Genomic DNA, 12,393 nt, shown 5'->3' with positions numbered 1-12,393 from the left:
TGCTATTCTTTTACAAATCACTACATTCTAACCCCTGACCACTATAGGCTGTGAACATATCTCAATGCAAAATGCATTTATCCCTACTTTAGTATCTCCATAACCTTGCACAGTCTCAACACTGTTTTAAAGTTTAAAGTTCAAAATCTCTCTGATACTCAAGGCAATATCTTAATTGTAATGCCTTATAAAATTAGAAAGCAAATTACACATTTCCAACACTCAGCGACATAGAATGTATATTATCATCGCAAAAGGGAGGAATGGGGGAATATTAAGAATGTAATTCACCAAAACCAGGTCAAAATCCAGCAGGAAAATGTTCAAATCTGATATTTCCATCTCTGACATCAAAGGACTTGGCTGGCTCCATCACTCCAGTTTCACTGCCTGCAACACAAATACCTTTCTTTGGCTTGTTCCATTCCCTGCATTCAGTTCTTTTCGGTAGATATCCCATGCCTCTTGGGCATTCATACAGGCACTAACTTACTACATATTGTGTGACCTCAGCAGCTCTCCTTAACTGTTGAGGAAGATTCCACAACCACTTTGCTAACACATCTATCATAATTCTAAAGCCAGAACCCCATGGATGACACTCAAAATTTGAAAATCAGCTTCAGGTGAACTCTGCCATCCATTAACCACATTTGTAACCACTCTCACTGTTGCCTTTTAAGAGCACCCAGTTCCTCAGGCCTTTTCTTTTTACAAATTAGATACTTATCTGAGTGGGATAACACCCTGAAATAACCCTTGCCTTTATTATATTTCTGATCAGGCCACGCTTCAATCTTCTTTTCTCTTTCAGAACAAGTCTTGTCTCCAACATAACATGTTCTGTCCTGATATTTTTCTTCTTTTCACACTTTACATTTTGTGTTTCTTTGTGCCCTAGTTGTTCATTTGCATTGTAGACCTGCATAAGAGTGATGACTAACAACCACACAACAGAGCCAATATAGACTTCTCTACTAAACAAATCAGTCAGTTACCTTTTAAATTAGCCTTAGGCAAATTCTTATGGCAGGGGCATAAAGCAATCACATTATTTTTCCCAAAATCAACACATGAACAATCTATAGCCCAATGACCAATATTCTTCACTTATGAAACTTCTTTAAAAATAGCTCCTACTATGATGGTCTATTAAGCTCCGCTGATAGTGTTTAACTACTTTCCTACTCTAAAGTTCCAAAGTCTTTACATTTCTCTACAAACAGCATGGTTTGCATCTTCAAAGCAATAACCCACTTCCTGGTACCAACTTCTGTATTAGTTACTTTTCTATTGCTGTAATAAACCACCACTTTTTTTCTATTTATTTTTATTTATTTATTTATTAAAGATTTCTGTCTCTTCCCCGCCGCCGCCTCCCCTTTCCCTCCCCCTCCCCCAATCAAGTTTTTAAGGCAATTTATAAAACAAAATGCTTACTTTTGCTTATGTTTTTTGAGTGTTAGAACTCTTGATGGTGGAGTGAAGGCATGGGGCCAGGCAGTAGGAGCAGATGCTGAAATCTCACATCTCATATGCAGGAGGCAGAGAGAGCACATTGGGAATGGTATGAGGTTTCAGAAATCTCAAAACCTTCTCCAGTGACAAACTTCCTCCAACAAATTTATACATCCTAATCCTTCCCAAACTTCCATCAATTGGGGACCAAGCATGAAAACATATGAGCCAATTGAGACCATTTTTCATTCAAGCTACCACATAAGATAAAAAGTATATTTTAAATGTTTTAAATTCTACTTAAACACTAACAGCTGATATGGGGTCCTGCATGACTTATAAGAAAGAATAAACTAGTCAAATGTGAAGCCACAATCAATGCACATGGACACATGCTGAGTGGCCTACAAGAATTCTCTAGAAAGCTTGTTAGTGTGGTATAAGGTCTTTCTCTAAATTTCTCTTTCATTGCAATCTAAATAAATTTGAGTGATGAAAGTGACATTGTTAGCTTTACACCAGTTGAGCAATGAAGAAAAGAATGTTTACTTTCAGAGCCGTGGAGATGGCTCAGTTGGTAGAGTGCTAGCTGTACAGGATGAGAACCTGAACACTGATGCTCAAAAACCATGGAAAAGCCTGAGTGGTGGTGGTGTGCATCTGCAACTTCATAGTGGGGAGTGGCAGACAGGCTGATACCTGGGTCACATGAACAAGCCACTCCAATGGCAAGATGGTGGTCCAGGGAGAGAGCGTGCCACACAAGTGCAACACACATGTAAACAAAAACTTAAGAAAAAAATGTATTTATCTATGAGAGTGTGTATGAATGTGTTGCTTATGACATTTGCAGTAAGATGGTAACTATCGTATAGTAGATGCAATGCTGAATTTGAAGTTAAAACCATGCTTTCAATGCAGCAAACCCACAAACACAGCATGAGCTTCTATAACTCTTATTGACACATTTTGTTCCTTTCAGATTTTGGTACATAAGTGAAATAGGAATAAAAATGAAATGTACTGTCAAAACTGTTGGAGAACTGCGTAAGATATGTGAGAACTTTTTATAATCTGAAAAATGCAGTATACATGAAAAACAACATGACTGAGTTCTTTTTTATTATTCTTCAGATTAACATGAACTTTGATGTATTAGTGTTCTCAGTAACTGTATTAGTAAGTTTTTAAGACAGTATTTTATTATAGATTCAGTAAAATAGAATATAAAATATCTTGCACATGCTCAAATATTACAGTCACTATTAAGTCCAAATATCATGAAAAAACAATTCTATATATATATATATATATATATTTTCTATTTAAAACAAAACACCATCTATCAATCAATTTGATAGACAGATATAATATTCTTACAACAAATTGTGCTACAATGTAAAAACAATGACTAAGGGTATCAAAATCAAGTTAAAATGGGTTTATGTTGAAAGTTAATTAAAATGTCAGGACAGTGGTGGCACATGTCTTTAATCCCAGCACTTGGAGGCAGAGGTAGGGGGATCTCTGTGAGTTCAAGGCTAACCTCATCTATAAAGAGTTTCAGAACAGTCAGAGCTCTTACACAGAGAAACCCTGTCTTGAAAAATTAAAAACCATAGAACAAAAACAAAACAAACAAAAAAGAAAAACTAGAAATGTTCTCAGTCTAGGATTTGTGGTCCCTTGAAAAAGTTTTGAGAGTCTAAAGGAACAAAAAGAAAAAAAAAGCAATACTCAGAAAAGTGAGACAGTATTCATCAATCTAAGGCTACAGGAATTATATTTTATCCTCCCTCCTAACAAGTTAATCTTACTTGATAGAAATTGCTGTTTATGATAGAAACTACTTTTCCTTTTAAGATAAAATTCCCCAAACGTGTGATGTCTATGTATCATCTGAAAATTAAAAGGGAAAGGTAATTTTTGTATTTTTTTTTATTTTGCTGCTGCCTTATCTTCTAGCTTCTATTATGTGGTTGGTGTAAACAAAGTAATGCAAAGGTTTGAATACTTCCTAATTCTACACAGGTATTTCCTAGTGTCTTATTATGGGACAACAAAAATATCAGTTAGTAACAAACTACTTCATTAGTGGCATTAGACAAATATTTTATTCTATCTTCCAATTTATCAGTCATAGTTGCATGTTTCTGAAAACAAGAAAATTGAGAATGTATATGTTACAAAGACAGTTGACCAGAATATCATGCAATTATTAATTTTATCATTTTAGGCATTTCTTTAAGTATTTAGAGCAGTGATTCTCCACCTTCCTAATGCTGTGACCATTTAATATAGTTCATCATGTTGTGGAGCCCCTCAACATAAAATTATTTTGTTGTTACACTTAATAACGGTAAATTTGACATGGTTATGGATCATAGTATAAATATCTGTATTTTTCAATGGTCTTAGGCTACTCCTGTGAAAAGGTCATTCAACCTTGAAAGGGGTCACAATACACAGATGAGAACCACCAATTTAGGGTAATTGACATAAAAGGAAAGAAATAGTATTTTCAGTTCCACCACACCATCCATAATGTGCAACTTTATCAGGACATAAATGTAGCTATGAATTCTCATACACTCCTTTCCTGAATTCTAGTCTTCCATGTATTCTGTATGCTTGATCATTTCAGAGAAAAATTAATTCAGCAACATATCTAGGTTTAGTTTTTCTAGCTATGGGGGGGTGGCTGTGGAGGTGCGTGGTTCCACATTTTTAAAATGAAAAGATCATAGGATATGCTCATATGCATATTTAAGGTTAAAAGCCTAAAATTAAATAAATTTTATTAATGTACATATAGTTTTCTAAGCTTACATTACATCTTATGCAATAATATACAGAACAAATAATGTATAGGAATTAAATAGAATATACATATGACTTTTCTTTATTTTGAAATATATAAATTGTTATCTGCAGACATATTTACAAATACAGAAATAACTGACATAGTCTACATACTATTATGTATTATATAATATGTAATGTTATTTGATATGTGTGTGTATAAACATGGACCTAGAACAAACATTATAAATTACTGGATATTTTCATTCATTCTAAATTCATATTTAATGAGAAAAAATTAGTTATAAGTGGTATGGTACAATGATCTGTATTCTGTCAATTATATTTTAAATAAATGCTGATTGGTCAGTAGCCAGACAAGAAGTATAGGTGGGACAACCAGACAGGAAGTAGAGACAGGTCAATGAGAATAGGATAATTCTGGGAAGAAGGAAGCCCATTCCTAGGCAGTCCTGGCCCAGCCACAGAGCAAGCAAGATGTGACTGCCTGGCTGAAAAAGGTACTGAGCCATGTGGCTAACAGAGACAAGAATAATGGATAAAAGTGAATAAGAATCCTGAGCTAATGGGCCAATCCATTTATAGTTAATGTAGACCTCTGTGTGATTTCTTTGAGACTTAATGATTGCGGGAACCAGGCAGGACAAAAAACTGTCAACAAATAAACATGTATAACAAGGATCCTTGATATGGAACATTGATCTATGTTCAAGACACTTAATAATATGAAAATACATTTAAGCATTAGAGTACAACTTCCATATCTTAAACACACTGAATATTCATATTGATAATGTTAATCTTGGATGTTCATTTTAAGTTTCTGATGGTCATGATTATTATCTTGATCATTTGAGACCGTGTCTTAAATTTATCTACTCCATCTAATTCTTACCACACTGCTAAAGTATGTTATAAAGAATAGAACTTCACTTTAAGAAGGAGTATTAGCGAATCAAAAGAGAGATTTACTAAATACTACTTCCTCTAATGAACAGAACTCTGATTCACATGCTCTGCTGCTTGTTTTGATGATTGGTTTCTATAGAAGGGCTAGGCTTCACCGCTTGCCTTTCATAAGCAACTACACTCTTCCATTTCTTATCATCAGATGAGAACGTTGTAATAGAGAAAGCCTCGTGTTTGAAGAATGGGAAGTAAGAGTCATTAGGTCAGAAATATGTATGTCTCAAGGTTTTAATTGAGAAGAGAAAGATGGTAGGAGATAGATGAATTCAATTTGCCATAAAAAAGTAGACTGAAAAATGAAACTACTGTGTCTACAATCAGTTTCATAAACCAGCCTGCATCTAAGATCTTAAGTATGTTTTTCCATATTTTGTCTTCTCCAACAACCAAATGTGGAAAGCAAATATGATTGCTCCAATGTGCTAAGTACAAAAAGAGTTCATTATGAGTAGTGATGATTTAATACAACATAACTTTATAATATCCACAAAATCACACAAATCATTATATGCCATCTGATAAAGTATATGGACTTCATGAACATTTGTTTATTTGTTTATTGTGCATAGTTATACACACACACACACACACACACACACACACACACCACAATACTTCAAGACACTCTTTTGGTACATTCACACCAATGTGAATCATTTACTAGGCTTTGAATAATGCATAGAAATAGAATTCTAAATAAAACACTTTATTTCTGGTGTGTGTTTGAGAATAGTTATTCCTATGAATATGTTTAATATTTCTTGTGAACTGCTTGGGACATGAAGCATTTCATATTTGACACATGCACACATATGTAATGGGATACATGGTAAGATATTTCCAAGTTTAATCTGAAAATTCATTTATGTTTTATATATTATTTTTAAATTTTATTTTATTATGTATAAGGGTATTTGGGCTGTATATATGTGTACCACTTGTATGCTTGTGCCTGTGGAGAGGAAAAGAAGGTATTGTAACCTTAGTTTTTAAGTTACAGACTATTGTGAGCCTCCCTGTGAATGCTGGGAATTGAACGCAGGGTCTTTGGAAGAGCAGTTAATTAGGAACATTCTCTTCCATCCTCATACGTTCATTATTTACACATGCTTGCAAGCAGGGCACACGTTTATAGTGTCATTTTTTTATAAAGGAATACTAATCACATGAGGTAATAATATGGAAGTTTTCACTTGTAGTTATGACCGTGGCACTCAGAAAGTTTTGTATTTTGGATAATTTCTGTTTCATGATCATTTATAATTAGGAATCCTCTGTGTGGATGAAATTATCTGACAACAATAATGTGATGCCTGAGTCTTGATTTAGTCAAAGTAGTGTTCTAAACTTTGTCTAGCATATTAGTGACGAATGATATCTTTCGGTATTTCTATATTTATTTTGATAGATGAGTCAGTAAGCAGGATAGCCAATCACTAATGATTTCAGTAACTGGTTTTTTAGTTTAGTCCCAGTCAAGAAGAAATTGGATATTTTGTAATATGTGCATTGATTTTGAATTTAATCTGTCAGAATTCAGAAGAAAATGGACGATCAAGGCTTAGAGATAAAACTCATTAGCATGTTTTATTTTTATTATTATTTTTTACTATTCTTTCCTTAACAAACACAGTAGCTTGTGGATTATGACAATAATTTTTCAAATAGAAAAGTTTGTAGAGGAATGGGATTGTTCTAAAGATATTCAAATGTCAAAGACAACACAGACACACACACAAGTTTGTAAAAGCAATGAAACTGTTGTACAGTATTTAAATAAATTACTATAACATTTATGATATACATTTAAAAATTCACATGTATAAATTTTACCTATAAAATTCAGTGTTTTAATAAACATTTAAAAACATAGTGAATATTGAGGAAATGATTTTATTTATTTCTCAAAATAGTATTTATATGTTGGGCATGTAATTCATTTGTTAAAATTCTTGCCTGACCTGTACCAAACCCTGAATCCTGAGCATTGCAAAAGAGAACATGCTTGTAATAATAGCATGTTGGAGATGGAGGCAGAAGAATCAGAAGATCAAGGGTCATATTCAGTTAAGATGCTAGCTTGAGGCCTAAGATACACAGCACCTTCACAAAACAACAAAAATAATAATAAAGATAATAATAGATAATAAAGATAATAATAATATAACCTTTCTAAATGGAGAAATGATTGTTGAGGAATCAAGACACACCTCAAAGCTGACTCAATTTTTCTTTATAAATGATTGCACAAATGAGCAGACTGTCAATTAAAGAACATTGTGAAAGCCATCTAGCCATTACAACCTGAAAGCAGTATACCCAGAGACCAAGAAATGTTTCACTTTTTCCCCTCTAAATGATGCTAAGTACTCATTTAGAGAGAATAAGGGATGCAATAGAACATTTTATCAAGAAATATGTCCTTATGTCACAGATATGCATTGTGCAACTGGCCTCCTACACTGACCACTTTTCAACAAAATTCTGTAAAATTTGATTTCTGAAAGTATGAGTTCTTTTCATAATATAGCAAATATCAGCACAAATACAATTACAATGCTTTATATGTTGAAATAAAATGTTGGTTATAAACCATGCAAGAAGTATCATATGTCTATAAAACTGCAAATGGTTTGTCTGGAAGAGTGTGTGTTAGAAACATATATCATTGATAGTGATAATAAATATTAATGCATATCCAATTCCTATTTCTATGATTTGGGGCTTGATGATACAGTTAAATTCCAAAGCATATACACTGTTATCTTTAATTAAGGCTCTACTCTCTCATGGAACCTACTTATAAACAGAACAAACAATATAGAGCTTTGCAATTTCAACTTTTTAAATGTAACAATAATCTGAAAACAAATATATGAAGTTTCTTTAATAAATTATTCTTTCTAAAATGGTTAAGAATATTTAAAATAAAAAGTTCAATATTAGATGTTAAAGTTAACATTGCTCACACAGAAAAGAAGTGGAAGATAAAAATAGTTTATATACAGACACACTATTAATGTTTTCAAAGAGGCCTGTCCTTTAAAAATACTTATGTTTAAATTAATAGTGAGTTTAGCAAAACATTCTTTTTCTAAATATACATGAGCACACATGGCTAGGTGAAAATTGTGTTCTAGAGTGACATTTCACATGTTCTTAATGTCTAGTTATCCTGGAGGCACTTGGTGGCCTTTCCCTTAGCTTTATCATGTAACTAGCTGCATATCAAAGTTTTACAGTATGTAACCTTGGATAGCTTAATGGGGGTCAGTCATATCTCTGAAGAAAAAAATAAGGCATGATCTTCTACCTAAGAAAAGCCCTTGAAGCCTTGCCCCTCTCTCTTTTGTGCAGGTGGGGCACTGGGCTAGAGGATGGGAGTGGGGAACATCAACTTTGCTGTTCTAGCGAGCTATGCATTTCTTGCTCTTTAAGCTTCCTGAAGTTGGTAATCTGCTTAAGTTTGAGAAGGGATCTCTGTGTCCTTTGGTCTTGTCTGCCTTCAGTGAGAATGCCAGCAGAGGAAGCATAAGAGGCAGCTTGCTGCCTCCACCGCTTGCCTCCAGCTAAGGGTCCATAAACCACTTCTGAATGCGGGATGATCTACCTTCTTTTTCTGGCTACTTTATAATTTTCTGCAACTACCCAAAGGCACACTGTTTCTATTTCTCAATTTACAAGTTCCCCCTTCTGTGCATAAATCTGATTCCTTCCTTCATTCATTTCTTTTCTCCAAGTTAGAATATTCACCAACCCAGTGGAGAAAATCCGGGAACTTTCCACCTCTAAGCCAGGATTCTAGAAAGGATAGGAACTCGTGAACTCAGAAAAGAAGAGGCAGCCTCAATGGGTGAAACCCCACTCTTTTGTATACTGAGTTGAATTTTCCTTTTGTCTTGTGGCCAGGTGAACCTGGGCGGCCACACAGCTGTGTCTTGGAGTTGGAGATGCCCCCTGCAAGTTAGTCTGCTTCCATTCATAGCTATCAGGTTTGTACAGTTCCTCTCCAGGTGCACGCCCATCTTTCCATCTATATCCGAGTCTTTCAGGACAGTCAGTACATCCCTTTAAAATACCTATCGAATCACCAAAGAAGTTTTGTCTCCTCATTCCCCGCTCAGGTCTACACTGTTTGTCCCCCAAGTCAGACCAAACATCTCTCAAAGAGAAAGTAAGATTCCATAAACTTTGCCTCCACGGACTTTCCTGCCGCGGTGCACCAACGCTCACTTGCCTATACACGGGCAAAAATACACAAGACCAGGAAAACAGCGGATGAGGTAGTCAGCCAGTGGGCAACTATTAAGGGCACGTTAAAGTCGTTGCTGTAGCCAAAAAGGAATGCGCTGCGCTTAAGAGGCATCAAAAGAGGATTTTGAAATGTGCATGGGGAAAAAAGACCATAAAATGATGGATATAAACACACATACAGAAAGATACCTTTTGCACCTGCTGTCAGCACACAGCAGTTCTCCCGGGAGGCGCACACTTTTGAGAGAAATCACTGTGGGCTGCACCGAATGTAATAAATATCCACAGCTCATATATCTTTGGAACTGACAATCCCTGCGTTGTATTGGACTTCTCGCTGTGGTCACCATGAGCCCAACGCACTTGAGAATGGGGACTCTAGGTGGCCCAGAGCCCTCACCTTGGTGGGCAGAGTCCCCTAGACAGGTGCCAAGCGCTCCTCAGGTCAAGCAACAAGCGGACTAACAGGGGAAGGCCGCCTGCCCTGGTACCCGCGCGGGTCATCTCTCCCCGCCCCCATCCCCAGCTGCCGCCGGGCCACTGGAGCGGCGGAGAAGGAGAAAGCCGAGTTAGCCACTCACCCCCAGCTTCCTGCTGCGGATTTTCACGTAGCCCTGCTTGACTATGTCGTTAAAGTTGGAGGCCATGGCCAGCGCGGTCGGGCTCCCTTGCTGGGCGATCCGCTTCTTGGAGTCGTCGACCGCTGTCCACCGCCCGGTCCACGCAGGTCTCGCATCCAGCCGGCCGTCGCCGGCAGTCGCGCCACCGCCGATTCTTCCCCAGGCTCCTGCCGGCGCGGACGCTGAGTCGGTAGCTGGGGACGGCAGGGCCGCCAAGCACCCGGACCAGGGTACCGGGCCCGGCTCTGCTCAGCAGCACCAGCACCTTGAGCGCGGTCTTCACCTCCGCCCCCGACCACGAGGGGAGCACCGCGGCCAGCGCCGCCCCCAGCTGTGCCCCCCTCCGCGCCGCCGCCCCCGGCAGCACCCACGGGCTGGCGCCTCACTCGGCGGCGCACAGCTGGCCGGAGCGCACCATCTCGGCTCCCCGGCGCGGAGGAGGGGGAGGGACGGCGGGGCGGGCCGTTGCGCCCGCTCGGCTCCCTCCCCCTTGCCCGCCGGGTGGCAGGGCTGGAGGATGCTGGCAAGATGTACTCCATCACTCACTTCTCCGGCAGGGAGCTCCGCCTGCCACCCGCGCCTAGGGTACCGCTCCCACCAGAGTCCTGTGCGGGCACCACTTGCCTAGGCGTGGATTCCTAAGGACGAGGATTCTCATTCCACCGCTGCTAATCTCGCCACCCAAGACTGGGCTGTGGGGGACAGAGCAGTGGGGGACTTCACGGGTTCGCAGAAGGCGAAGGAGAGAGAAACAAATGTTTATTTTAGAGATGGTGTCTACAATACATTTTTAGTTCTAGGTACACGTGGCCTTTCCAGATCTTTGCCCTGTTGGGAAGTGTAAATCGAAGCCAAGCCCTTCCTGGTGAACACACAAAGAGACCAACCCTGCGCATGTGTCTAATCCTCAGGCTGCTGAAGTCAGAAGGAATCCGGGAGGCAGCAGGTCGCAGATGTCCTCCGCAGAAAAGGCGATGCATGCCTGGTTTGACAAAGCGTTTTAGTTAACTAAAGCTCAAGAAGCTACTGGCATTTCATCTATTCAGGAAATAAAAGGCAGAATGGTTATCCTTTGATGCGATGAAATGTTCAACTTGTAAAAATCAAAGGAATAAACTTTCCTCTTGGTCTAGGAAAACATACTAAAATTTATGTTTTTCTCTAATTTAAAGATATACAATTTTAGAGTTACATTCTTTTAGGTGATTTAAGGGAAAAGAATATTGAATATTAGCTGGCAGAAATTTATGGATTTTTTTACCTATAGTCAAGAATATTTACAGTTTAAGTAGCTAAGGAGGTTGATAGTTAAGGAAAAAAAGATGTGCAAAGACCAAATACATTTATGTTTCCTCAATTGTGAGGAATTTATATAAAATGGATCTTCATAAGACATGTTTAATTCTGCTTTATTTCACAAGTATTTTTTATAGGTTTTCATTTAAATTGTCTTTTCAGTATTTGGATCATAATTACTTATGGAAGATACAAACTAAATCTGAGGGGAGGAAGATCATGAAAGCCTGGAGAATAAGGTTTCTTGCCCTTCATCCGGCTAAGGGGCAGCTCTAAGAGGGCACGGGGAGATACTGGTTCCATCCTTACCAAGAGGCCCCATCCTAACATGTCTCAAGAGTACACATGCCTTCTACTTCATTTATTTGGTGACTCTTCTCCCTCTATTCTTCTTTTACCCGTCCGTTATGCAAGAAAATACAAAATACCAGGGCAAATGTTTTAAATAGCAAGATAAATTCCAATCAGTTGTTACTCTGAAAGGAGATCAATTTCTGATCTCCCCAGAAAATTCACATACCTGATTTCACTAACCTTCATGGTTATCTCCTTTAAAAACTGGTAACTTGTGGAAAGTCATTTTTGCTAATTCCATTTCACTTTCAAAGATGATGCAAAGAATGTCTTACACATTTCTAAATGCATTTTCCCCACACGATCCTCTTTACAAACAGAATTGTCAAGTGACATTGATGCTCAGAGGTATTTTGTGATTAGACAACCATTTCAAGGTTGGTGTCTACAATAATTCTCATGATCATAAACACTTTCATTTATATGAACCTTTGTAATAGATGCTTTTCTCATTGCTGGGACAAAATACTTGACTAAAGCAGGGGATATGGAATGGCAGCCATGTGATGATGCTAACTGTTAAACACTGTATCCAGTCACTTCACATGGGGAGAAGACAGCAGTACTTAGCTTTCTTCTTCTTCTTCTTCTTCTTCTTCTTCTTCTTCTTCTTCTTCTT

The 12,393-nt window shown here is 37.9% G+C and overlaps 1 protein-coding gene across 1 annotated transcript in view; it reads right to left on the bottom strand.

Annotated features, from left to right (window-relative positions):
• Dok6 (docking protein 6) overlaps nucleotides 1–10,164 on the bottom strand; it is a 300,071-nt gene extending 289,907 nt beyond the window's left edge. The window contains exon 1 of the mRNA XM_050120300.1: nucleotides 10,086–10,164. Coding sequence (XP_049976257.1) covers nucleotides 10,086–10,151 — 66 coding nt within the window. The 5' untranslated portion in view covers nucleotides 10,152–10,164. The remainder of the gene's footprint in view (nucleotides 1–10,085) is intronic.
• Nucleotides 10,165–12,393: the final 2,229 nt, after the last annotated feature.

Source organism: Alexandromys fortis, unplaced genomic scaffold, assembly GCF_014885135.2.
Source record: "Alexandromys fortis isolate MF-2015 unplaced genomic scaffold, M_Fortis_MF-2015_v1.1 scaffold_179, whole genome shotgun sequence".
NCBI lineage: Eukaryota > Metazoa > Chordata > Mammalia > Rodentia > Cricetidae > Alexandromys > Alexandromys fortis.
This window is presented reverse-complemented; position numbering and strand designations above follow the sequence as displayed.